Source organism: Cololabis saira, chromosome 7, assembly GCF_033807715.1.
Source record: "Cololabis saira isolate AMF1-May2022 chromosome 7, fColSai1.1, whole genome shotgun sequence".
Lineage (NCBI taxonomy): Eukaryota > Metazoa > Chordata > Actinopteri > Beloniformes > Belonidae > Cololabis > Cololabis saira.
Genome location: NC_084593.1, coordinates 25,561,026 through 25,588,440, shown reverse-complemented (window position 1 = coordinate 25,588,440; position 27,415 = coordinate 25,561,026). Strand labels below are relative to the sequence as shown.

The 27,415-nt window shown below is 40.6% G+C and overlaps 1 protein-coding gene across 4 annotated transcripts in view; it reads left to right on the top strand.

Annotated features, from left to right (window-relative positions):
* Positions 1–27,415, top strand: part of LOC133446979 (calcium/calmodulin-dependent protein kinase type II subunit beta-like) — a 41,763-nt gene that overhangs the window by 12,113 nt on the left and 2,235 nt on the right. The window contains exons 2-14 of one of the 4 annotated variants that reach the window (XM_061725238.1): positions 12,795–13,418; positions 15,920–16,025; positions 17,145–17,475; positions 17,575–17,678; positions 18,430–18,515; positions 18,995–19,129; positions 22,351–22,438; positions 23,978–24,075; positions 24,201–24,284; positions 24,397–24,458; positions 25,754–25,831; positions 25,934–25,988; positions 26,248–26,436. In XM_061725238.1, the coding sequence (XP_061581222.1) occupies positions 19,007–19,129; positions 22,351–22,438; positions 23,978–24,075; positions 24,201–24,284; positions 24,397–24,458; positions 25,754–25,831; positions 25,934–25,988; positions 26,248–26,436 (777 nt within the window). In that variant the 5' untranslated portion in view covers positions 12,795–13,418; positions 15,920–16,025; positions 17,145–17,475; ... (1 more) ...; positions 18,430–18,515; positions 18,995–19,006. Of the gene's footprint in view, positions 1–12,794; positions 13,419–15,686; positions 15,777–15,919; positions 16,026–17,144; positions 17,476–17,574; positions 17,679–18,429; positions 18,516–18,994; positions 19,130–22,350; positions 22,439–23,977; positions 24,076–24,200; positions 24,285–24,396; positions 24,459–25,753; positions 25,832–25,933; positions 25,989–26,247; positions 26,437–27,415 lie in introns of those variants that run through there. The other 3 variants (XM_061725239.1, XM_061725240.1, XM_061725241.1) reach the window with 3 other exon arrangements.

Sequence of the window (27,415 nt, the reverse complement as noted above, 5' to 3'; positions counted from 1 at the left end):
GTGATGCCCTATGTTTTCTTTTGTGTAATAAAACACTTCTTCCTGTTGAAATGTGTATTTTGCAGTCATAAATGTTTATTTGAATTTGGTGTTATCAGGGCTGTTGTGTGTTAAAGGTACATGCATGGGAGTATTTATAATAACAATGTAGCTATAAAATAAGCTAACCAGGCCTCTCTGCATCCTAGTAAGAGTCATACGCTCTAGGTTTAAGTAAACCCAGTTCAATTTTCGTGGACTTTCGTGGTTGGTAGGGCTACATTTGCTTTCATTATTACACTGTGTCCTGTTGTGGTTCATCCTGACCACTTGGCCTGCTCTATTCCAGAGAGACCTTCAACTTTCAATTGCAGAAATCCATTTCATCATTTTAATGGCCAACCACCTGAATCCAGTCCCACTCTTTGAGCTGAAGGCCATTGTTTAAATAAAACTAGTGAACTTTTTGTTCATCTTCCTCGAGATCTGGCAACTTTGGTCATTACGGCACAAAGAAAACCAAAAAACACAAAAAAAAGGAGTCCATCCATATATCGATACCTTCTTCTGTTCTCAGTGTTTTGCTTCAGATCTTGTTCAAGCTTGAAGCTCAAGCTTCAGCTTCTTATGTTCAACGCTTTACTTGACAGTGTGATAGTTTCTTAATCATAGTATTACCTTAATCTTATTATGATCAGAGTATTGTGGTCCCTATTTCCAGCTCTGCTGCTCTTGCACACCGGGTTATAGTCATCTCATCACCTATCCCACCTCCCATCAGTTCATTTTACCCCAAGTTTTTTTTGGTTTTGGTTTTTTGGCTCCAGTGGCCTTTATTAAAAGTGTAGACAAGAAAGGGATATAGAGAAAAAATGGGGAGGACATGCAGCAAAGGATCGCAGGCCGGGACTCAAACCTGTGATTGCTGCAGGAGTACTGTAGCCTCAGTATATGGGACGCTTTCTTTAACCACTGTGCCACCCAGCGGTCCGTTACCCTCCGTTTTTGACCTTCTCCTGAATGATTGTTGCAACTTCCAAAGATCACCACTCACTTCTACAGTATGTTCACCTTCCACTTTAGTAACACTCTCCACAAGTCGCTAAACTCCCTCAGCCCACCTACCCCACAGCTCATGGAAATAAAATCAGTTTTTGCCAGTACTAGCCAGTCTGTGCCTTTGGGTCCAACATGTATAACCTTCACTGTTTATTGTTAAAATTGTCCAGGCTTCAAAGAATTATTTCTCTTGTTGATTTTAGCAATCTGAAATAAACTGGCTTTTGTCATGAATATTATCTGAACTACGAATGGAGGGAAAAATATAAAAGGACTTTAATTTATTTTAATATGGAATGCTGATGGTACTGCCTGAGTTAACAGCATCAAAACATTTACAATTCAATAATAGTCTGAAAAAGACTGAATTGCTAGAGTTAATCTGCCTCAAAAACAGGTAACAAAATGTTATTATATTTTAGTTATCTGGAGTCCTGTAAACTACGCAGGAATAAGATTATCTCCTCTGCAGACCTATACTTTGTGTTGTTCAGCAACATCTGATCCAATTTGTCCCCTAATTTTCCACAGTCACAATTAAATTGCTAATTCCTTATCGGCCTCTGGAAAATTTTGGCCTCCAATTGAAAAAGATATTGCACACAAAATGCAAAATTGCTGGTGTGCATCTTATTGAAGTGGTAATTGATTATATATATATATAAGATGCATACTATTACTACTGTATACATCTGTCATACTTCCCGTAGGCCCACCACCTGCAGGAAGGACCATGACAGGCTGGTGCAATGTGGTCTGGGTAGCACTCGTGGCGGGGTGCATCGACGACCCAACCCCTGGACCAAAACCCTTGCAGTAGGGACATGGAATGTCACCTCGCTGAGGGGGAAGGAGGCGAAGCTTGTGCGGAAGGTTGAGAGATACCCGCTAGAGATAGTCGGGCTCACCTCCACACATAGCTTGGGCTCTGGAACCCAGCTCCTTGAAAGGGGCTGGACCCTCCACTACTCTGGAGTTGCCCAGGGTGAGAGGCGGCGAGCTGGTGTGGGCTTGTTTATAGCCCCTCAGCTCAGTCGCCATGTGTTGGAGTTCACCCCGGTGAACAAGAGGGTTGCTTCCTTGCGCCTTCGGGTCGGGAAAAGGTCTCTCACTGTTGTTTGTGCCTTGTCGTTTCATCTGATCTTCGGCCGTAGGTCTTGGACACTCGGGTAAAGAGAGGGGCTGAGCTGTCAACTGATCACCACCTGGTGGTGAGTTGGATGCGCTGGCGGAGGAAGAAGTTGGACAGACCAGGCAGACCCAAACGTATTGTGAGGGTCTGTTGGGAACGTCTGGCTGAGCCCTCTGTCAGGGAAGTCTTCAACTCTTCACTTCAAATTCGGAGAGAGGCTGGGGACATTGATTCTGAGTGGACCATGTTCTCTGCCTCCATTGTAGATGGGGCAGCTCGAAGTTGTGGACGCAAAGTTTCTGGTGCCTGTCGTGGCGGCAACCCTAGAACCTGGTGGTGAACACCAGAAGTAAGGGATGCCGTCAGGCTGAAGAAGGAGTCCTACCAGGCCATGTTGGCCTGTGAGACTCCTGACGCAGTAGATAGGTAACGGCAGGCCAAGCAAGCCGCAACTCGGGTGGTCCTGGAGGTAAAAAAGTTCGGTGAGGCCATGGAGGAAGACTTTCGGTCAGCCCCGATGAAATTCTGGCGAACTGTTCGGCGCCTCAGAAAGGGGAAGCAGTACTCTGCCAACAGCATTTACGTTGCAGGTGGGGACCTTATGACCTCGACTGGGGACATCGTCAGACGGTGGAAGGAATACTTCAAGGATCTGGTGGTTCGTAACCTCCTCAGTAGCAGGGCACCGGGGGTGGATGTGATTCGCCCTGACTACCTCAAGTCTCTGGATGTCGTAGGGGTGTCTTGGGGATAGTGCCGCTTAAGTGGCAAACAGGGGTGGTGGTCCCTCTTTTTTAAAAAGGGGGACCAGAGAATGTGTTCCAACTATAGGGGGATCACACTTCTCAGCCTCCCCGGGAAAGTCTACGCCAGGGTACTGGAGAGGAGAATACGGCCGATAGTCGAACCTTGAATTCAAGAGGAACAATGCGGTTTTCATCCCGGTCGCGGAACACTGGACCAGCTCTATACCCTCCGCAGGGTGCTTGAGAATTTGCCCAACCAGTTCACATGTGATTTTTGGATCTGGAGAAAGTAATTGACTGTGTCCCTCGTGCAATTCTGTGGGAGGCGTTCCGTGAGTATGGGGTCCGGGACCCTCTGTTAAGGGCTGTTCGGTCTCTATATGATCGGAGCAGGAGTCTGGTTCGCATTGGCGGCAGTAGGTCAGACTTGTTCCCAGTGCATGTTGGACTTCGGCAGGGCTGCCCTTTGTCATCGGTTCTGTTCATTATTTTTGTGGACAGGATTTCTAGGCGCAGCCAGGGGCCGGAGGGGATCCGGTTTGGGAACCACAGGATTTTAATATCTGCTTTTTGCAGATGATGTTGTCCTGTTGGCTTCATCAGACCGGGACCTCCAGCATATGTTGGGGCGGTTTGAAGCCAGGTGCAACGCGGCAGGGATGAGAATCAGCACCTCCAAAACCAAGGCCATGGTTCTCCCCAGGGAAAGGGTGGTGTGCTTTTTCTCCATGTGGGTGGAAGTCCTGCCTCAGGTGGAGGAGTTCAATTATCTCGAGGTCTTGCTCACGAGCGAGGGAAAGATGGAGCATGATATTGACAGATGAATTGGTGCAGCGTCCGCAGTTATGCGGTCGGTGTAGCGGACCGTCGTGGTGAAGAGCTGAGTCGAAAGGCAAAGCTCTTGATTTACCGGTCAATCTACGCTCTCACCCTCACCTATGGTCATGAAATTTGGGTATTGACCGAAAGGACAAGATGGCGTATACAAGTGGCCGAGATGAGTTTCCTCCGCAGGGTGGCTGGCCCTTAGAGATAGGATGAGAAGTTTGGTCTCTCGGAGGAGCTCGGAGTCGAGCCGCTGCTCCTTCACATTGAGAGGAGTCAGCTGATGTGGGCATCTCTATCGTATGCCTCCTGGACGCCTCCCTAGGGAGGTGTTCCAGGCATGTCCCACCGGGAAGAGATCCCGGGGAAGACCAATAACACGCTGGCCTGGGGGACGTCTCGGACTCCCCTCGGAAGAGCTGGAGGAAGTGTCTGGGGTGAGGGAAGTCTGGGCATCTCCGTTAAGACTACTGCCCCCGCGACCCAGTAACGGATAAGCCGTGGGAAATGGATGTATGGATATCTGTCATAGATTTCAGGGTTACACTGAGTGACAAAGACACAAGAAGCTACTACCGATGATATTACGTACTCTGCTACAGGGATCACAGAATACGATAAATGAAAGGCAGGTTTTGCGAGCAAAGATGTGTTTTATTGTGACCAATGGTTCTTTTGTTCAGGTTGAAAAAAAAAATGATGCAAGTGACTATTTACAATAGTGATGGGAAGCAGTTTACAAATTAAACCCAAAGAACTAAAGTTTATATAAAGAAAATGACTCCAACGTAAACCAAAGAAACAAGCATAAGAACTGGACCCTAACCTTAAAATAATAAATCCACTAACTAAACCTAACCTTTAACAAAAACAAAAGTACAACAAAATTACCTATACTAAACTGACTATTCTAAATCAATCCTCCAAAAAAATTAGGCTTTTACATAGTCAGGCGTTGGAGCCATCTAGTATTGATCCTACTGCTTCCATTCACAAGTGCTTCAACAAACAAGATTTAGCAGGAACCAAACTTAAGGGCAGAAAGGCTGAGGGAAACCAAACATTTAGCCCCAAAGCTCACACAACCTCCAGGATGGACAGCACGTCTTCACACATGGGTTTGAGTGAGACGACTGCCAACGAGCACTGCTCCAGCAGCAGCTTTGTAGGGGGAGAGGTTCCCTCTGGTTGGCTTCTGGTAGAGGTGGGCGTCGCTCTTCATCAGCACACCTGCAGCAGCTCCAACTCCTCCCACACCAGAGGACCTGAGCTCACAGGTGATTTAGTGATGGCCAATTAAACCTCTGCACCCCAGTAGCAGACACTCATAAATGAATAAAAATAGTAAACAAAAATAGTACCTTACAGGGACGTAACACCCCCACCCTCAAAATCAAACATATGCCCTCAAAAATATGTTTGATATGATTTAACACCAAGCCCGAGATAGGGCATCAGCCAGAACATTATCTGCTCCCCTCTTGTGTCGGATTTCCAAATTATAATCCTGAATGAGGACAGCCCACCGCATGAGCCGTTGGTTATGGTTACGCATGCGCTGCAAAAATACTAGAGGGTTGTGGTCGGTGTAACAGACAACTGGCAGCGGACTTGACCCAACATACACCTCGAAGTATTGCAGCGCAAGTAACATAGCCAGCGCCTCCTTCTCAATGGTCGAATAATTCACCTGATGTTTGTTGAATTTTCGTGAGAAGTAACAGACAGGATGATTGACCCCACTCACAGACTCTTGCAGCAGCACAGCTCCAGCTCCCACCCCACTGGCATCCACCTCTAGAGAAAAGGGACGGGAGAAGTCAGGAGCAGCCAACACGGGCGCACTGCACAGGAGAGATTTAATGGACTCAAATGCATGTTGACACGGAGGAGACCAGATAAATGCTCTTTTCGGACTTAACAGACTGGTCAAGGGGTGGGCAACGGTGGCGAAGTTGGCACAGAAAGACCTGTAGTAGCCCGCTGTGCCTAAAAACTGGCGTAAGCATGTAAGCAGCGTAATGCATGCTTCAAAGTCATGGCATTTTTAAGTCTGAAATCACTCCAGGGAAGGATTATATTCAAGCAGTGTCAAAATCTATTAAATCTGCTTTGGGATATGCTTACACCACATGGGGTTATATTTACACGAAAACACATCAGAGAATGTATGACAAATGGCAGTCCCTCAGAGAGTGTCAGAGCTCAACAAATACATGACAACTGACAAAAAAAAAACAATGTCGGATCACTGTCAAGTGACTAAGTTTTCATAAAGCGAGCACACAGAGCTTGGCAGCTTGAAGGTTTGAAGCAACCGGAGAATGAAAATGTTAGAAAGACACCTAGAGACACTCATGCAGCATTATTCCTAACATGTAAAAAAGCTTTTCATGGCAAAACCGCAGTTATTAGCTGTGTTTCTTCATTAGGTCATTAATTGTGTTCGACACACTTATGAAATGTAGGTGAAGAGAATACAAACATTGAGACTAATATCCAGCTCTTAGATTAAAATTGAAATAAAAATTATGTAATTTCATAAATAACTTTCATGTCAGCAGCTATTGACTCAGTTTCTCATTTGAAAGTGGATTTATCTTAACGTTCATGTGATCTGTAATTTAAATGAAATTTTGTTTCAAAAATACACCTGTATTTTTCTGTAATTGCGAGATTGTGAGAGAATCCATCTCATTGGGCTTCAACACAGCACCATCTTTTCATTAGTAACAGGATCCCTACTTCTCCTCATTGTTGCCAAGTTTGCAACTTTGTCCCCCTACTTATTTTTTTCAACAAAGCTATTAGTGTTAAATTTAGCAACTCGGAGCACAGACTGTGGATACTTGAACATACTTTAGCCAGGCAAATACTGTTGCTGCTGCTAACTTCGACAGCTGTAACTGGTTTTGGGTTGGCCGAGAGGGGTTCTGGAGAGAATGCTGGTAGTCAATGCTTACCACAGCATCTATCTCAGCAGCTTCAGCTTGTCACAGCAGCTTGGTTCTCGGGCCAGGACCTCTAACTGCACCACCTGCACCGATATAAGAGTGACCGTGAGTGACGGAGGGCTGCCTGACATAGATCCACGGCCAGTTGTGGGAGACTTAGGCCCGTGATTGACCAATTGACATGATGACATTTTCTTAATCTAAATACATGCGAATTTCCATCCACAAGATAAACTTAATAGAAAATATTAAAGCCAAACGAGAGGAAAAGTGTGAGCAAAGTATTATGCTAGTGTCCCTGGTAATCAATATGTGGAAAGCATTGTGTTGAATTAACTTGATTTTATTAGTTGCATTTACTTTATAAATAATCAATATAGTATGTTAATTTAAGGCTTAAATTTTAAGCCTTCAGGGTTTCCATTTTATTACTTTTAAGGTTTAATTAAAAATGCTCATTTAAACAACTTGAAGGAAGTATAACTTGTGAGGAATGAAAGAAGAAGCCAACAAGATGATAAGTTAATAGATTTGGACAACTTATTCACCTCTTCAGGAATACATTATATGTGTTTGACTTGTTGAAAACCATCTTACATACCAACTATTTATATTTCAACCTTACCTTGTCAACGCTGGAGGTCAGTGTGTCATCATTTCTTCAGAACTGCATCAGCTTGACTGACTGGTTATGAAGATCTCACTGCTTACCCTTTAAATTTATAATGACTAATGAACATATTTGGAGAGACAAGAAAGATGTGTTATTTTCTCACCTCCTACTTTATCTACAGTGAGGTCATGGCTGTTTGCACATCACTGCTTTCTTGCTGCGATTCTCAGATCGTTTCATCAGTTTTGTGCTAAATGTAGCTGAAAGTGTGTTGTTTGCATGTGTCAGATGTTTGACACTCAAACGGATCCCTGTAAACTATGCAGAGCTCTTCCATGGTTAAACAAGGTGTAATAAATATTATCACTGGTTCTATTAATCAAAATACTAAATTTGTTACTAAAAAGTATGTTTCCTGGGAAGTGACCTGGCTGTTTTCGCCTGCAGACACATCATTGTCTTTCACATAGAGTGATGAGGTGAAGTGGGCTGTGGCTAATCGATACTTGGAGCACATCGAAACTCAAATCAATGTGAATTTTTGATTTTTCTCAACTCTCCCATCACTTTGGCAGCAAGCAATCACAGCAAGCTGTTTGCATGTTCAGGGAGTTTGAGCGTGCCACACAGAACACTTGCTACATGTATTATTTTAGTTACATCCATCCTTTCATTTTTATAAATACAAATTTGCAGCAATTCCGTGTGTGTTTGTGCTTGATTCAATGTGTCCTGCTCTGATTCATGTGAAGGTTATTACTGGCAGAAATGTAGATCAGTTGTGTTATTTTCTTATTCTACAGGCAACCCTTTCTGCAAAAAGTTTGGATGCTCTGAAAAATGTAGATGTGAGTCCAAATGATTCATACCTCTCCCCAAAGCTGGGAAAAAATGAAATAAAATCCTTGATAATCTTCTAGACATGGTGTAAAATCATAAGTCAATCACTTCTAATTTGGGCAGTGGTGGACATTAACGGAGTAAATTTACTTGAGTACTGTACTTAAGTACATATCCAGAGGATTTGTACTTTACTTGAGTATTAGATTTCTTTGGTACTTATTACTCTTACTTGAATACATTTTCAAGACAAATATTTTTACTTTTACTCGAGTAAATTTCTAGGAAGGCTGAAAAGTACTCGTTACTTTCAGGTCTGCTCTTTTTTCTTCTTCCCTAAAATCCTATTGGACACAAGCTGTTTTTGTCAAAGGAGGAGACCTATCACAGTGCACGCTCTCAGACAGACATTGGGAGACAGACAAGACAGACATGGGGAGACAGTTTGTTATGCTCTATATTGTACTGGTACATGTCCTCCCTGTAAAGTTAAGTGACTTCAACATTGAGTTATTGAAAGCAGAGATGTAGTTTTTTGTAAAGCAGTGGTCTTTGAGGGGGATCCAGACTTAGTTGGATGGTGCAGGTTCATTTGGTTTCAGTTCATGATTGTTAATAAACTCTGCATCATCTGCTCTCTTATGATCCCATTCATTTGATTTGTTTTTGGTGTTTCTGCAGGTTTTATATAACATTGTGGTTCTAAAAGCAGCACATCAGTGCAGCTGGTTTCAAAGAGTTAATTCTCAGAAACCAGAGTTAAAAGATCCTTAAATTAATTTAGAAAAAATATAGTAATTTACTGATGTGGAAAATAAGAAATTTACTCTTACTCTTACTTTTACTTAAAGTAAATTTAAAAGCATTTACTTTTGGATACTTAAGTACCTTTAAAAGCAAGTACTTTTCTACTCTTACTCGAGTAATATTTTGACTGAGCTACTTTTACTTGTAACGGAGTAAATTTTGACCAGTAGTATTTGTACTCTTACTCAAGTACTGGGGTCGAGTACTCTGTCCACCTCTGAATTTGGGCCATGCTCAACTTTTAGCAAATTTACAACTTTTTCACTGATCCAATCCTGCCAACACACAGAAAAATGTAAAGATGCTAAAAAACTGAAACCTCTACAAGTAATGATGTAGTAAATAATAACAATAATTAAAGATGCAAGCAGCGATGAACGGGCGCTCGCACGTGCAATGTTCAACAATAAAGGTCAAGGACTCAAAACTAAGTCTGATGACACTACCCATGACTCTTTATGTCAAACCATTCAAAAAATATGGCAGAAAATAGGAACTATCACATATCGACCAATCAGAAGGGGGGGCGGGCTAATTTGAACCAATTAAGGTGAAGGAGTTAAAACCGAGTCCAATGACACCACCCAAAACTCTCTATGTCAAACAATTCAAAAGTTATGGCAGAAAATAGGGACTATCAATTATCAACTAATCAGAAGAAGGGGCGGGGATAATTTGCACCAATTATATTCAAGGACTCAAAACCGAGTCCGATGACACAACCCACGAGTCTTTATGTCAAACCATTCAAAAATTATGGCAGAACGTAGGAACTATCAAATATGGACCAATCTGATGAAGGGGAGGCGCGCTTTTTGGCATCTATCGTGGCCACGGTAAGGCTTTTGACCGAGAAAAGTTGCCCATGGTCGCAGGATCGCGACGCACATTTTGATGTATAACACACCTGGGTGCACGTTACGGTTCGGGCAAAGAAGCGGCCAAAGAATTGGCATAAATTGCGACAAAATGACAGGATTAATTCAAAATGGCCGACTTCCTGTTCTGTTTCACCCATGCCGCCAAGAGACTTTTCTTTAAGTTGCGACATGATACAGGTGTGTACCGATTTTTGTGCATGTAGGTCAAACCGTATTGTGGGGCTTGAGGCACAAAGTTTTCAAGGGGGCGCTGTTGAGCCATTAGGCCACGAACCATTAATGCAAACACCACATTAAGGCGACACTACGTAACTTTTCCACCTTAATATCATATTTCCAGAGTCATTGTGATGGTACATCAACTTCCAACAGGTTTAATGACACCTCTGTCATGGTCTGAGGGAGTCAGTATCGCCTTCACTGGCACTATGTAACTTTGAGGAGCATGGTAGGAACCCTGCCACACTAAAAAACTACAAATCGTTACGACTTTGACTGCTTTACGGCACATACGTCACTTCCCCCTCCTTCCCGATTCGCAGTCGAGACGAAAATGGGCGGGGCGTGGAGCGCAGAGCTCTGCAGAAGCTGTTGCTGCGTTATGGCTGCAGCAGCTCCACACAACAGACGTGGGGAAAAGATCCTAATGGTTTAACTTTTCACCGGTTTCCTGCTCGGAGGCAGAACCACGCAGGCCAAGTATCTGATATAACAGAGTAAAAGAGTGAAAGAGCCGTCGGCTCGCTTTGGATCGCGGCTGTAACGACCAAACACACAGTAAAGCCTGATTTATGGTTCTGCGTTAAATCGACGCAGATCTACGGCGTAGGGTACGTCTCGACGCGCAACGTACAGTGCGTGTCGCCGCGTAACCTACGCCGTAGGCTCTGCGTCGGTGTAACGCAGAACCATAAACAGCCTTAAACCACAAACACTCACGCAGACCGGGGTCGGATCAAAACACAGGTTTTATTCCCCACTTCTCCAGCTAAACCCAGTTGCTGGCCAGCTCTCTGCGGTGCAATTAACCCCAATCTTCAGATAAAACTAGTTTGTTGAGGAAATTGTATTTGTAGCTGCAGAGGAAAAAAATAATCTCACGAGGAAAAAAAAATATTGCTCACTGCTCGGAGCCTCTTCACCATAATATAGCAGTCAAAAAAAAGAAAAGAGAAGTAAGAGGGATACAAAACATGTACTGTATGTTGTACTATTATACACATTTATTGAAACACATGGGTCTTCAGTAGGGATATGGATCCAGACCGTTAATAATCATTATTTTCTCCATATACCGCTCCCTGGCTTCCTTGTTTAAGGTATCCCGGTAAATTCCAGTTCCTTTCCAGCAGTTTAACATCTTTTTTTTGCGTTCCTTCTGTTCACTTGGTGAAACAGAAAAGCGTCCCGTCTCCTCTCATCAAAACAAATGCAGCCACGGGACAGGAGTTTTCCGGCAGTACGCGCTGGTGCTCATGGGAAACGTAGTGTTCTTTCTGGTAAAGCACTACCGCTTTTGTCCACAAGATGCCGCCAAACTAAGAAAAGCTGAAAGTTACGTTGTGCTGCTTTAATGCAAACCATTAAATATCAAATTTTTCGCCAGGCCTTGCTTGCGTGCAAAATTTGGTGACTTTTGGGGCACGTATACGGGGGCAAAGAGGCCCTCATTTCGTCGGAAGAAAAACGAAGATAAAAACAAAAACAAGAAAAACAACAATTTCTACAGATTCAATAGGGCCTTCTCACTGTAAGTGCTCGGGCCCTAATGATGATAAAAGCCCAAACAGAGAAATTCAATTGTTTTTGTAGACGCTGTGCAATTAACGCTATTTTTGTGAGTCTGAACAGGGTTTTTTTTTTTTCCATCATTCATGTTTGATGTATGATGCAAGGTTTTCACCAATTTGGGGCCTCCAAGGTTATGTTTTTAATGTCATGAATAACTAAATGCTTTTTTCCTGTCGGTGACACATCTGTGTTGCAGGGAGGGCAGTCAAAAAAAACTTGCCATGTTTGGATCTTTTGATAGATGACTTCTTGCTTAGACCTCTTCTGAAAGGCAGGAAAAGGCAACCGTTTTTGAGAAACTAAGAGTTATTTTTGTTCTCTTTGAAGAGATCTTGGATCTTCGAATTCTCAATTGGTTTGGAATATACAATTGACTAAATGGCAAATAACTCAGGTGCAGCACCCAAAAATTAATGTTTACTGTCATCAGGAGCATAGTTATATTGGAACATTCACACAAAGATAATGTAAGAATGCTGTACATCGTGCACCATGTAAAAGTGTATTCACATCACATATCAAAGGAGATTTTAATGAACTTACAACAGCAGAGCCATTATTGTTGAGGGTGTAAGAAAGGTTACACACCATTGCATTTCAATAAACATGTTAACATATGAGGCTTCCTGTCGCCCATAATAAATGGCATATCTGTGGCAACCTTCCAAAATAAAAGTGTAATTACAAATGTATGTGAAACTTGACATCCTTTTGGAGAAAATGCAATATTTACTGTAAAAAAAAAAACAATATACAAAACGACGACTCTTTTCTGACCAGCATCACAGGGCAACAGTCTGAATATGAATTATTGTTGCTTCTGGGGAGTGCAGTGTCAGCTCAATTCAGTTTTAATCGGATTTTTATATTTTGTATGAGGAAAAATAAAACAAAGAGTGCAGATAGTATAGTCCACATATACGTTTTATTTATTACCATGGTGACACTGTTTGCAATGTCTTAAATGTTGATTTTTTTTTTGTCCTCTTAACTTTTCTAAAGCTAAAACTAAAACATAGAAATAAAATCATGGGTTGTGCCAATGCCTGTGAGAGTACTGTTCTCAGGCTGGGAATGTGACAACTGAGATTTGTGATTGTCCTATTGCTTTTCTTTGAGGCCAACTCCAAGTTTTATTTTATCTCTATTCTTTATTTGTTTGGTCAGCCACCAAGAAGCATAAGTGCCCATATAGGCCTTCAAAGTTCAAGTGAAGTTCCAATGGCTTGATGGCAAGTACAAAAGCACACAAAAAGCACACAAAAAATTGTCTTACTAATAAAAATTATAAACTGCAATGTTTCGTGAAAAGATTTGTAGAGAAACGTTAATGTACACTGCTAGAATTTACACAAACAATGCTTTGCCACCTGGGGATGGACATGCTTCCTTCTGTTCCTCTGTGTTTTTCTTTTTTCCTTTCAGCTTTGAGTCTTCACAGTCATTCTGGGATTTGTCCCTGGGACATGTAGCAGCTGAGAACAAGAACCCACAGAAGGAGAAACACAAGCAGACTGGAGAAGAGTACTGTGATTGATATTGTTTGACTTACAAACATTTGTGCCAAACATTGGAGCTCTCCCTTCACGTCTCATTACATTGTTACCTGGGATGCTTGTCAAAACGACACAATGGCTGTCACCCTGACACAATGGCTGCTGCTATGACAAGAGAAAGGAAGAAAAATGTTCCTCCCGAGGCTTTCCTGATGGTTGTGAAAGTCATTACCCGGAAGAGATCTGCTGCCTGGCTTCTGCATGAAAGAAAAAAACACACATCTGTGGGAGCACAGTAGGTTGAACTCAAGGTCAAATACTCAAGCACTTTATATCGAATCAGAAATGCTCTCTGGTATCCCTGGCTATTTTTCATACATGTACCCTATATTTAGGTTTAACATTTATTTATGTTGGGAGAATGTAGCCGGGGGAACAAATGTTGGACATTGAGCTCATTTTGAGTTTGGACTGCTTTTCAGGTCAACACACCGCACTCCCTCAGCGACTCGACAGTAAGAGAGATGGAGTTGGAAGCACACTACATTCATATACTCATTTTGGTGATATTATTTTATAGGCATTTTCACACAAGGACTTTTATTATTTTAAGAGGGATGATTTAACATTTTATTTCATTTAGGGAGACCATAGACTGACAGAGAAACTTTTTTTTTTCAAAACAGACGGTCCGGTCCGTGAGCATCCCCCACAGCTCCGTATGCGGCGCCGGGGCTCCGGAGCTAAGCTAAATACTTAGCCCATGCAAAGATCATACAAATATAAATAACATAAAAAAAAGGAACATACCGCTGACTCGTGTGCAGTTACCGGGTCCGTGCTGTGGGAACTGATCCTTTTATGAGGGTAAATGTCGATGCAAAATCTCATTTCTACTCTCCCTCGCTGTTCAAACAGCCACCGCTTCTGAACAATGGCGGACGCTCGAGCCGACGGAGAGAGCTGGTTGTGGGCGTGGTTTCAGCAGCGGAGGCCGAACCTCTGCCCCTCGGGTGACGTCACCATAGGCGCAGATTCTCATCGGCTCAAAAAAAAAAATCACGTGACACTGGGGGATTCTGTAAGGCGGGGGTACAGACCTTGCAGAAATTCATGGTATTTTGTCTCCCCTGTGCTGGCAGGGTGAGGGGAGACCACTTTATATATGTTAAAACAAGAAAAAACTTGTTTTTCATAATATGTCCCCTTTAAGCCAAGAACCAAAGGTACAACTTTAGTTGAAACTCCTCTCTCAATATTTTATTTAATTGTTTATAAGTTGATGGCAAATTAATTTTGGAACATGATCTTTCTTTTCTCTGAAATTATTTAAATTCAGATTTTTTTCTATTTACTGGACTTCTTCGGATCTAGGAACAGAAACATAACTATTAAACTTTTGGACTCCAGACGGCTTTCTTGAAGTCTTTTGTTACTTCGTACTCCCCGAGATGAAAATGGGGACCATGACGAACAACACGACTAATAACACAATTACATTTTAGCATACAAATGGTCAAGGTCAATGAAGTCATTGGAAAGTAAATCAGCAGAGGTGTTGGAATTATGCATGTTTATTGGGATAAATTATAAAAAGATCTGAAATAAAAGTGTGAAAGTTTATTTTTTTTAACAGCCACAAGTTAAGTGAAAGGCCCTTCCTGTCATTTATCAATATCTGCAAGAGTCAAGGATACAGGGACACATCAAGCAGACTAGGCTACACTAAATATTAATTTATGAAGCTTGAAAACCCTATAGTGTGTTCGGAGAACAAGGGTTGTTTTAGTTTGTAGCAACAATGTTTTCTGGGAGTTGTATTATGACTTTTTAAAAGCTATAAATCAGAATGCCCTTTGGAGCCTGAAGCAAAACTGTTCAGCAAGGAAGTGGAGCAATAAAGAAGACCAATATCCAGCCTCTGAAAGGTGAAATTTAGTTTTCCTCAACAAATCAAAGCACAGACTCTCTTGGTGTCATGCAAAGTCTTTCCCCCAGAGTTCCTTTCAGTATTAGAGGTGGTTTGAGAAAGAGATTGATCATTGGAGGGGTATATACAGTATATAGGTCCGAGGTCTGTATCTTCTTTCTCTCTCCTATTATTTTGGTGCTCTCTGATCCCAAGTAAATGGTACAAAACGACAGATTACGTGAGCCACTTTCAATTATGCACTGTGCGTGTCTGTCCTTAGTTAGCCATTACATGTTGGAGAGTGTTTTGATCACCGAGGAGACTTAAGAGCCTGCGGTTTTATGGGAAATTCGAGCATCGTGAATTGAGCCAGTCAGCTCTTTTACAACAGCCATATAAAGCTGGCTCTTCTTCCAGCTGAATCACCAGTAATTTAACAGACACCAGGTGTCAACCGGAGGTACAAAGAAGCACACAGTCACGAGGGAGGGGTTAAAGGTGACAGCAGAAGTAGGAAACAAGACACAGCAAAGGGCAGAGGAGGAAAGGCTAAACGTATGCCATCATCTTCTGTCGTTTTCTTTTAATTTAGGGTGGAATTACCAGTTCTTATCTCCATAGTTTGAGGCTGTGGTGTTCTGTGGCAAATTCAGAGAAGTTAGTAAGATGAGAAAAAGGTTTACTTAAGGGGTGTGAATGTACTGGAGTATCAGGGAATCCAGAGAAAAGTCAGATCACAAGGTTAGAGACAATAAAGAAATATACAGGTCCATTAATTATAGGAATAGTTCAGTGACGTTTCCTGATTTTAATGAATGTCTGTTCTCACCAGAAATGCCAGACCGATATCATAGGGAGCCAATGTTTGTCCTTTGTGGGTGCAGGAGCTGTAGGACGGCGGGCAGGCAGGTGGAACGTCGAGGTCCATAAACCACAGGGAAATCCTCACAGGAGCTGGTGTACACAGAGAAAGCTAATTTGAAAACACAGGTGAGTGAATCACTCGAATTCTCGAACTATGCAAAACTACAAGCTGAGGAAGCAGGAGTGGATGGCTGAGGTGAGCGTACTGAAGTGTCACATATGAATTTTGAACTGATAAGACGTTTAGTTTTTGTTGCTTATCAAAAAGAACCTCAAGAAATGAAAAGTAAAACCTAACAGAAACCCTCATACATGACAGCAATTTTATTTGATACTGCAATAATGAGAAGGGCTGAGTGCCACCCAGTCTTTATTGCCCACTCAATGTTTGACTTCACTGGTGTACTATTCACCAGGCTTCTCACCTGCGTTAACTGGTGTACCTCATTTCATAAACTCTCCTTGTCTTCTGTTGTGATGTGAACATCATGAAATGCATATTCTTGGGCAAACAGTTTGGTTTTGGTGCTTTATTCAATGGCTTCCAGTTGAAACAAGTTACTTGTATGTGTCTCAGTCACCACACATAACTCGGGGTACAACTAGCATACTGATACTCTACTCTGTTTTTAATGTGCTGCCACCTGAGGGCCTGAGGATCACAGACATCCAGTTTTAACATTTGGCCTTGTCCCAACACATGGAGATTCCTCCCGATTGTCTGAGTCTTTTGATGATGTTATGCACTCTAGATGGTGGTATCTTAAAAGACATTGCATTTCGAATGGGATTAATTGGTTTATCATCGTTTCTTGAGTTCAATTATTTTAGTACAGTACCAATATCCATTTATAGTCTTATTTTTAATCTCATGACTGGCTGCAATTTACGTACGCACACACACGCACGCACGCACGCACACACACAAATAGTTAGACCTCATTTCATGGCAAACATTTGTTAGTCTTTGTTCATTCTTGAATTGATTTTCTGTTATCCAATTTGTAGCCCTAAGAGAGGCCTAATTTTTGTGTCCCTCTCTGTAAGAGTGGCTATGCTTCTGGCAAGGGTGATGTGTATGTGTGTGTGTGTGTGTGTCAAATATTTACCTGTCAGGTCTCTCGGGATAACCACACCCCTTTTTGGATGAACATTGTGTGCTTTAAAAAGTATTAGGCATCATGCCTAAAAGGTGCGGGCATTGCACAAAGACAAAGTACTAAGGTGTTTGGTTCTCATCTACAGGTCCACTAAATGTTCAGACTGAACAAAACTAAAAAGGGATACTGTAGGAGAAATAGGACATGAAGGCTCTGTGGCTATTGTAGATCTGAAGTCTGTCCACAGCATCCTCCCAAAACAAGAACACACATCACAATGACAAAGATATGATACACATCTAATGGTGAAAGAAACTGCACTCCCTGACTGCCTAGCAGCACAAATGAATAAGCATCTGAAAGATGGGGCCAGACCAGAACGGATCCTGAGAGGGAAGAAACTTCATCGAGCCCCCGACCACAACAACTTAGCTCCTAAGTTTCCTCGGGCATGCAATCCTTTTCACCACAACAAGGTAGCAATTCAAGGAAAGGAATCAGGCTTTTATTTTGAATTAAAAGTTCCTGTTAAGCTGCATCAAGTCTGTTAAGTGTCTTTTTTATCACATTATCAGCTTCCTCTTTGGTGGAACCAGCTCCAAGTTTATTACTAACAGCAGCTGTGGGTGAAGAGCTCCTGCAGGTAGACTATTCTGGGACAGCAGTACAGCACAGGCAGGTATGTAGCTCCAGCCACTTTAGGGAAACTTCCCCTTTAGAGAAACTTTACTTTAGCGCCTTTTAGCAGCTGGCAAATGGGGCTCAAATGGAAAATGGTCTGGTCCACATTGCTGCAGTTATAATGTACTGGAAAGACTGGAGTTGTTGTAGCATCATTATCACTCAACGAACCAGTCCTGGCTATAGTTATCAGAGAAGGTGAAACCTGTCACATGCTTTCCACGAGGTTTATGGAGCTTATTGCCAAAGATTTTGGGAAAAGCCTCCAGTCAAGTCTTCCGTGGAATTCACCTGAAATAAAAGGATTCTGTTCGATAAATGGTCTATTTCCAAAAAGATGACCGAGTTCCAGTAATTCCTCTAGATGAGTTTATACACACATTTGAGCTATTTACATTACCAAGATGTTACTGTATTGTTAATGAATTAAGAATGATAAACCTTTCCCTTATATGCTGGAATCATGGCCTTATCTGATTTAATATCACTGTCCTGTCTCTGCCATTAATAAAGAAATCCAAGAATTAAGTGTTGTATAGTATTTATGATTTCTTTTTTTTTGTACAAGGAAAAAATATATGTAAACATTTATTGTAACTTTTTCTGGAAAATATAAAATCATGTGGCTCTGTTTACATTTGCAATTTGAAATGAACTAATATTCCTGAAGGAGGACGGTACCTCCCAGCCATGACAGAATCACCTGCTTGTTTTTAACGCTCAGTTTACTTTCAATTTCCATATCATAGCTATAAACTGCAGCTCGTGGATATCAGAGTAAAGTCTGACACAGTCAGAGCTGTGCCATCAGGTCACACAAAAGTATTCCATCTGGGTATGTACCAAACCTTTATTTTTTTGGTTTTGTTCATTTTAATTGCTCTATTATGTTATTTTATTAAGCTCTGTTTACTTTTATTATATACACCGCTCGGGTTCAGATATATATTTTAAAAATATTTCACACAATTTGGTTTTGAACCAAGTCTGACCATAGTCGAAATTCAGTTTATCCAAATACATCCAGATGTTTTTTTTAGATAAAACATATTAAAGATGTTTTTTACATTTATTGTGAAGTCTGTTCCTTAAAAGACTAGCGACAAGTTAAACAATGACAGAAAGTTTGGACTTTGGACCTGGGATTGCTGTTTGTCATTGTAAACTAGGAGAAAGTCACATCAGTCCACCATAGTAACTTATATAAAATAAGTAGAGTAATATAACATGTGCCACTTATCATACCATTTTGATATCAGTTTAGTGTTTCAATAGTTTTGACTTCTGGTGTCTTTTCTGTTTTTCTGTTGTTAGCTAATAACAAAGATGGGGAAAGAACAGAGTACATTGGCCAAGAAAGACTATGTAACATTAAAAGAAACTGAAGATTATGTTATTGCCACAAAGGGTGATGACAAATTTTTCATTAAGAAGATCCCCCTAAGGCAGGTAAGTGAAGAGAATAACCTCATTTGCAGTACATCAGATAATATGGATATGGTAGCAATATTAATATAAATCACAGTAAAGATGGGGCACGTGGGAGTGCAGCAGCTTTTCAGCTACTAGCGTTAAGTACAGCCACTGCTTTCAATATACTGTATGTACAGGGAGTTACAGTCATCAGTACTTTTCCTAACTTTTTCAACAATCACGTCTGGCCCACATTAAGGACTCAGTCGACATCATTGTGGAACCACAGCAGTGACCATTCAGGAAGAAGTGGTCTGTGTCTGATGCAGTATTAGCTGTCATTCACTCCACTCTTACTCACCTGGAGGGCAGGGACTCATATATCCGTCTGTTTGCCCTGAACGTCAGCGCTGTGTTAAATACTATCATTCCAGAGACACTATAGCCAACAAAAACAAGCCATCTATGTGCAGCTGGGTATTGGACATCTTGATGGGCAGGACACAGTCTGTGAGGACTCATGGGATCTCATCCTCTACTATGATACTCAACAAAACTCAGCTTTAAGAAGAGAGCTCACACTCCACCTCCTCTCCTTACTGCTGGAGAAGCTGTGGAGCTGGTGACCACAGCTGAAGTCTTGGGCCTGGCTGACTTTCCTACAAATAGCATTATTAACAAAGCTCACCAATGATTTATGAGGAATGGACAAATCGGCTCAAAGAATGACCAATAGCAGACTTTAATCTTGATTAGTACATTTACACCAGCAGATACAAAACCAGAGCAAAAAATACAAACTTCATGATGCACCCCACCCAGTAGCCCCCTGATCTGTTCCCCTTCCTTCCAGAAGCCTGTGCTGCCTCAGAGCTCAGACTACAAGGTTCCGAGTCTCATGAACTCTGGATCACAAGCTGTCCTCTTCAGTTTACTGCACTTTTATCCCATATGGTGCTCCTTTTTTTAACAATGTCTTTTTATATCTATATGATTCTTAGTTCATTATATTATTAAGTTAGTTATTTATATATTTATTTATAATCTGCTTTTAACTGTAGTTGTAGGAAATTTTTCATTTTTTTTCTCAGAATTCTACACAAAATACCCCATAATGACAACATGAAAGAAGTTTTGTTATGATTTTTGTAAATTTATAAAAAATAAAAAACTATAAATATCACCTGTGCATAAGTATTCAGAACGTTTGCCATGAAGCTCAAAATTGAGCTCTGGTTCATTCTGTTTCCACTGATCTCTCTCAAGTTGTTTCTACAGCTTAATCGGAGTCCACCTGTGGTGAATTCAGTTGATTGGACTTGATTTGGAAAGACACACACCTGTCTATATAAGCTCTCACAGTTGGCAGTGCATGTTGCAACACAAACCAAACATGAAGTCAAAAGAATTGTCTTCAGACCTCCGAAACAGGATTGTTTCGAGGCACAAATCTGGGGAAGGGTACAGAAAAATTTCTGCTGCTTTGAAGGTCCCAGTGAGCACTGTGGCCTGCATCATCCTTAAATGGAAGAAGTTTGGAACCACCAGGAATCTCCCTAGAGCTGGCCGCCCGCCTAAGCTGAACAATCGGGGGAGAAGGGTCTTAGTCAGAGAGGTGACCAAGGACCCGACGGTCACTCCGTCAGAACTCCAGCGTTCCTCTGTGGAAAGAGGAGAAACTTCAAGAAGGACAACCATCTCTGCAGCAATCCACCAATCAGGCCTGTATGGTAGAGTGACCAGGCGCAAGCCCCTCCTTACTAAAAAGCACATGGCAGCCCGACTGGAGTTTGCCAAAAGGCACCTGGAGGACTCTCAGACCATGAGAAAAAAAATCCTCTGGTCTGATGAGACAAAGATTGAACTATTTGGCATGAATTCCACGCGTCATGTTTGGAGGAGACCAGGCACCGCTCATCACCTGGAGAACACCATCCCTACAGTGAAGCATGGTGGTGGCAGCATCATGCTGTGGGGGTGTTTTTCATCAGTAGGACCTGGGCGACTAGTCAGGATTGAGGGAAAGATGAATGCAGCAATGTACAGAGACATCTTGGATGAAAACCTGATCCAGAGTGCTGTTGACCTCAGACTAGGACGACGCTTCATCTTTCAGCAGGACAACGACCCAAAGCACACAGCCAAAATATCAAAGGAGTGGCTTCAGAACAACCATGTCAATGTCCTTGAGTGGCCCAGCCAGAGCCCAGACCTGAATCCCATCCAACATCTCTGGAGAGATCTGAAAATGGCTGTACACCGACGCTCCCCATCCAACCTGATGGAGCTTGAGAGGGTCTGTAAGGAAGAATGGGCAAAACTGCCCAAGAATAGGTGTGCCAAACTTGTAGCAACCTATTCAAAAAGACTTGAGGCTGTAATTGCTGCCAGAGGAGCTTCTACAAAGTATTAAGCAAACGTTATGAATACTTATGCTCATATGATTTCTTGTTATTTTTATTTTTAATAAATTTACAAAAGTCGCATCAAAACTTCTTTCATGTTGTCATTATGGGGTGTTTTGTGTAGAATTCTGAGGAAAAAAAATGAATTTATTCCTATTATCAATAGGGCTGTAACATAAAAGAATGTGGGAAAAGTGAAGCGTTCTGAATACTTTCCGGACTGACTGTAGTGACCTTGAAACGTGAACCCAACTCTAATATTGTTTTTTTTGTTGGTTATTCAAAGATTGCCTATTGTTACCTTATTCTACACTCTAACATGAACGAACACATAAAATACCTTGTAGCATAAGTTACACAATCCTTTTTTTTCTTATGTTTAATCATAAGAAAAACAAGGATTGTGTAACAATTCAAACAGCCCTTAAGACTACAATGTTTAATGGAACTTCAGCCTGCAGTGTTGTGGTATGCCAAGTAACAGTGCCATTATTATATACATATTATATTATATGTCAAGAAGACATATTACAGAATTATTAGTGGCAGGGATGTCCATTAGAAAAAAAACTACTTAACAGGTAAAATATATAAAATTGTCCATTGTCTTGGACCACGGGTAAGTTGTGATGCTTTGTTACAGTAGCTAAGAAAAAAATCACTATGTATAAAGTTTTTTGTCATGATCTAAAGCTGGTGTAAAAACATATACAGTTACTGTAGTTAGTCATCACGGTTTAAAGATTTTAATTGAAAAATTATGTGTATTTTGATGAAGAGTAATTACTTTTTAAATCAAACATTTATTGGACAACTTTCAGGGTGTCCTAATGTTTGTGATTTTATCAACAGCGATCCACACAAGATGTCCTAACAGACATGAAAAAACTCCAGACAATAAACCATGCACATATTGTGAACTGCGAAAAGTCTTATGAAGGTAAGTTTTAACAGATTATCTCAGATGGTATCTATGTGAAGCATGAAAATGCTATTACTACTCCCCCAGAATATGTATCACTCAAGTGTTGAAATGTGAAACCATTTAGTCCACTTGCAGGAGGAGTTTGGTGTTAAAGACAAAACAAAGCTGATTTTAAAAATTTTTCTTTATCAAGTTTTTTTAGTCTAGATAGCAGAATCAGTGATTCAATTCAGTTTAAATTCAATTTTATTCATATAGTGTCTACTACAACATAAGTTGTCTCTGGGTGCTTTCCAGAGACCCAGAACATGACCCCCGAGCAATTATTACATAAACATAAACAATGGCAGGTAAAAACTCCCCTAGTGGGAGAAAAACCATAAGCCATACAGTGGCAAGGGAAAAACTCCACTTTAGGAGGGAAGAAACCTTGAGGACCTGGCTCATAAGGGGGGACCCTCCTGCTGAAGGCCAGCTGGGGAAAAGAGAGAACAGACAGAGAGAATGAAAAACAGAGAAAAGAGAGAAACAGACACAATGGCTAAATGGTGCACTACAGTGATGATATATAAGCAGATGTAGACAACAGACACTGAGGTGGTCGGGGGGGGCACAGGACATCCATACAGACATGTGGAAGCTGAGGGTTGAGCTGAAGAAAGGAAAGAGAAGGAAGGGTGATGGGCACCACTCAGTGGATCATGTTGGTGTCCCCTTCCTCATTACTCCATTGTTCTGGAGTCAGTGATGCACCAAGATCATTTTCCGTGCCTGTTGGGTGGGTATAGATGGATTAGGTGAGGCACGGAGCAAAAGTTTATAAATGCTTGAAGTTGTCCCTTTTTTTGTGGTGGCCGACATTAAATTGTCATCTAGTTCGGTTGTGTATGCAGGGGTAGCGTTATCAATAATTGATTTGATGATAAGCCAGGAACGATGTTCCTGGTAGACCAAATTCTACATCAGAGAAGGAGCGGATACCGTTTTCGTTGTAAAGCTGACCTATGGAGAAAATGCCCCTTTGTTGCCACAATTTATTATTTAGCGGGTTGCCCCGAGCAGTCAGTAATGTATTCAACCAAATAGGGCACGATGGTAACATTAATCCGTTTATACCCAGTCTTTTATGGAACAGTTTTGCAATGGAGCAAGAGAATCTAACAACACTGTTGTTGAGGGCAGCTGAGGGTTTAGCAGAGTACCACTATGAAGCTGGTGTAATTAGTTTAGTATTAAATATAATTTTCCTCTCTAGCCATACACAGCTGCACTCAGCAGAATCAGATTTGTATGCCTGACTGTATCAGGAAGGGCCTCCAATGTAAAACCAATTAAATGTCTTTAAGAACACAAGGATTTGTTGTGGCACTGCCTAAACAGGAAAACACCAAAACAATTGCTTTGTATTTTATCAGATTCCTATTTCCAAATGTCTAAGCCTAACACTGAGCTCAGAAAAATATACAAAACGTTTTTATGTAGGAGACATCCTCAGCACATTGATGAAAATGTCTTCTAAATTTTAACAGACTGTTATTTCTTTTTGTGAAATAGATCAAAATATTTACTATGTAGTGACAGACTACTGTCAAGGAGGGAGCCTTGCTGCAAAGATCAGCCAAATGCCAGAGGGTTTTCCAGAAGAGTCGAAGGTATGGCAGCGATGTGCATTTCACAGTTTGGAGTTACATTTGTGAAATACTGACGGGCATTCCATTTTTGTTTCCAGTGAATTGAATGCCTGGAGTTCTAAGTGTCCCACAATTTGTTTGTGTAGGTGCTGAGTTGGATTGTTGAGATCTGTATTGGTCTGAAAACCATTCATGACGCAGGTTTGCTTCACAAAGCTCTGACACCAGAGGTATTACACACAAAAAGAAAAACACTATTTTTTACAGAATTAATGATTTTGCAGTGTTAAATTGTGTGTTTGTTTGTGTTAAATTATCTTTTTAATCTTTCTCTTTCTGTAGAATATATTCTTCACAGACGCTGGAATTGTGTGTGTGGGTGGATTCGGAAGTATCAATGAAAAGTAATGTGTTTTATATAAGTAGCATTTTTAATTCCCTCTCGCAGATATCAAGTTTTTTGCAAGACCCTTAGTTGCTTGATTAAAAATCTTTCTACTTTTAAATCTGTGTGTACACTGCCCGAATAGAAACACTAGAAGAACTAAGACTTTTCTTTCCAATCAGCTGCTCACATTTTCTGATTGTGTACTTTAGACTTTATGGAAATAAAGTCTAATTTTAATCATTTACCACAAAGAAATGAAGATACCAACCTTTTTTGATTCAAGAAGTGCTTTTTTATAACACATGACATACATTTATTGATAAATATGTAGAAAAGGTATTTAACCCTTTAATGCCTGGCATATGAAATATGAATATATATATTTTTTTAATTTAAAATGTCAATTATATATTGAAGTGAAAAAGACTTCCAATTTTGAATTGAATCATTTCTAAATAATGTTTTTTCCAGTCATTATGAATATATTAGGTACGTTAATGAATGTTGAATTTAGATGTTTGTATTTTTTATAATTTTTTGGTTTGTATTTTCCTTTTTTGATTATGGGGGTGGTACAATGGTCTCAGAAATTTCATGTAAGAAATATCATTAATCCAGCATTGAAGTTTTAATAGTTGAAAATAATAAATTAAGAAGAAAGATGCAGGAATTTAAAAAAAACTCCTTAATACACACACACACACACACAGGAGATAGGAAACTTTGTGTCCTTCTTTATGAGATCAGATAGGAGCCATGCCTGAATTAAATAAAAAAGGAACCAATGAAAAAAATACAATAATATCTCATATTGATAAAATTAGTAGAAAATGTAAAGTATTTGTTTCGGACAGTTAAAATATGTACTTCCTCCCTCCTGAATAGAATTTTTATTTTATGTCATGATCTCAGCGCACATTTTTGTTGTAGTAAAGCGGGAGGTGGCCTACAAAGACACTTGAAAAGTGAATGAGTGAAGTGTTACCTCTTTTAACCTGCGTAGTTGAGTAGGTAGCTTGAGTAGGGCAGTTTTACGGCAGATTATTACTGTGGCAGTAATGCAAATCGTCTTTAATCAATCAAGCATTTAAAAAAAAAAAATTAAAACAACCTCATTACGTGACCAACTTAGTGCATATTTTATTTCCTTTTCACAAAGTTTGCTCTAATAAAAGAGTTTTGCACATATCAAGTTTATGAACTCAAAATCAAAAATAAGGCTGCAGGAATTGTGTTTGCAGGATACTGGACAGTGTAAATACTTCATTTTATGAGTGTGCTTGTTTTATCCATGTACATTTCAAAAACCAGATCCACCTCTAATTCAAATAAGGAAATACATTACCTGGCACCTGAAGTCTCCACAGAGGGGACCTATGATGCAAAAAGGTATATATTTTGTTCTTCCAAAACACAAGATCTAATTAAGCTACTTGTGAAAGAATGGTGAGGTGTGGTGTACTACTATAATAACATATCATCTACTTTTAGTGACATATGGTCAGTGGGATGCATACTCTTCGAGCTTTGCAGAAATCAATCAGAAGTAAGCTGAATCTAATATATATATAATTGTTTATTTTTCTTTTGCTGCTGCAAATTCAGTTACTTTGCAAAACTTGTCATTAAAGAAAATGCACAGTATTTTTAATCTCACAGGTTTCTCTTTAGCAAATTGTGAAAATGATATTAATATAAAGCATGACGTTACATTAATTTTGTAAAGTAATTAAAAACATTTTACTTCATTCGCTGAAAAATTAAACAATTTTGTTCTAAGTGAAAATAATTTATTTCTCTTACAGTTCCCTGCAGAGACTGTAGTCAAGTTTATGCCTGAAATAATTGAAATTTGTTGGCCAAACCTCGAAGAGCATTTCTCACCCGAGCTTTGTGAACTTCTGAATGACATACTGAAAAAAGACCCTTGTGAAAGACCAACAGCAAGTGAAATCCTGATACGTCCCTTTGTTATATCCTGCCTCTTAACAAAGGTAAGTAATCTCCATGTGTACAATGATAAACTATTTTGATGTTGAACTCTGTTAGTGTAGACATTCATGATACTGCCACATTTGACAACCTTAATAACCTGACTTAAGAAACATGAAAAGAGAAATCAAGCATGTTTATGCAACAGGGTTCTAGAAGTTCTTCCGCCATATACAATAACAGAAAAGTGGAGCTAAACTGTCGTTCAAATGGAGATTGATAGAGCCAATACTGCGGATGTCTTCTGCAGAATATAAAGACAACTTCCTGCAGAATATAGTTCAAACACCCTGGGTCCACCTACTCAAACTGGGTTATTTGACATAACTATGTTTTGCAACATGCTGTCAGGTGTTATAAAGTCAAGCTGCTGTGAAAGGTGAAAACGGTGTGGCAGTACATAAGGAAGATGGTCAACCTGGTAAAGACGCTGTGACATTATGTCAGTAAATACAAAGACAGGTGTAACCACGTTCATTCGTAGACCATCCAAGGGACTAGATTAAGTTGAATGAGTGGTGCTAGTGTAGTGTTTGAGCTCATCAGGCTGCTCAGTACACACTGAAAAAACCCCTTAAGAAATTCCCCTATAACCACTGTCATATAAAACACTTGCTGTTGTCCTGCATGATAAATGACTTCAGAGGGAAATAATAAAGATGTTGCTGGTGAGGAAGAGATTTATAAAATCCGTTCAGCCTCTGACTAACTTTACTCTGATCAACATGCAGTTAGGAACCATGTTTTGGTAAAGGCCGCCCCAGTGTTTTCACACAATCAGTACGTTTACATGCCCTAACAGAAAATTGAATTGTTGCCTTAATCTGACCGATATTGAATTATCAAAAGCCATGTATACAACTGAAACGGGCTGTAGTCGAACTGAACTGAAGCTCTTGAGATCGAGCTATTAGTGCCAGATAATGCCGTCCTAGTTAGAGTTATTCCGGCATGTATACGCAACGCACGCTTAGCCGAGCG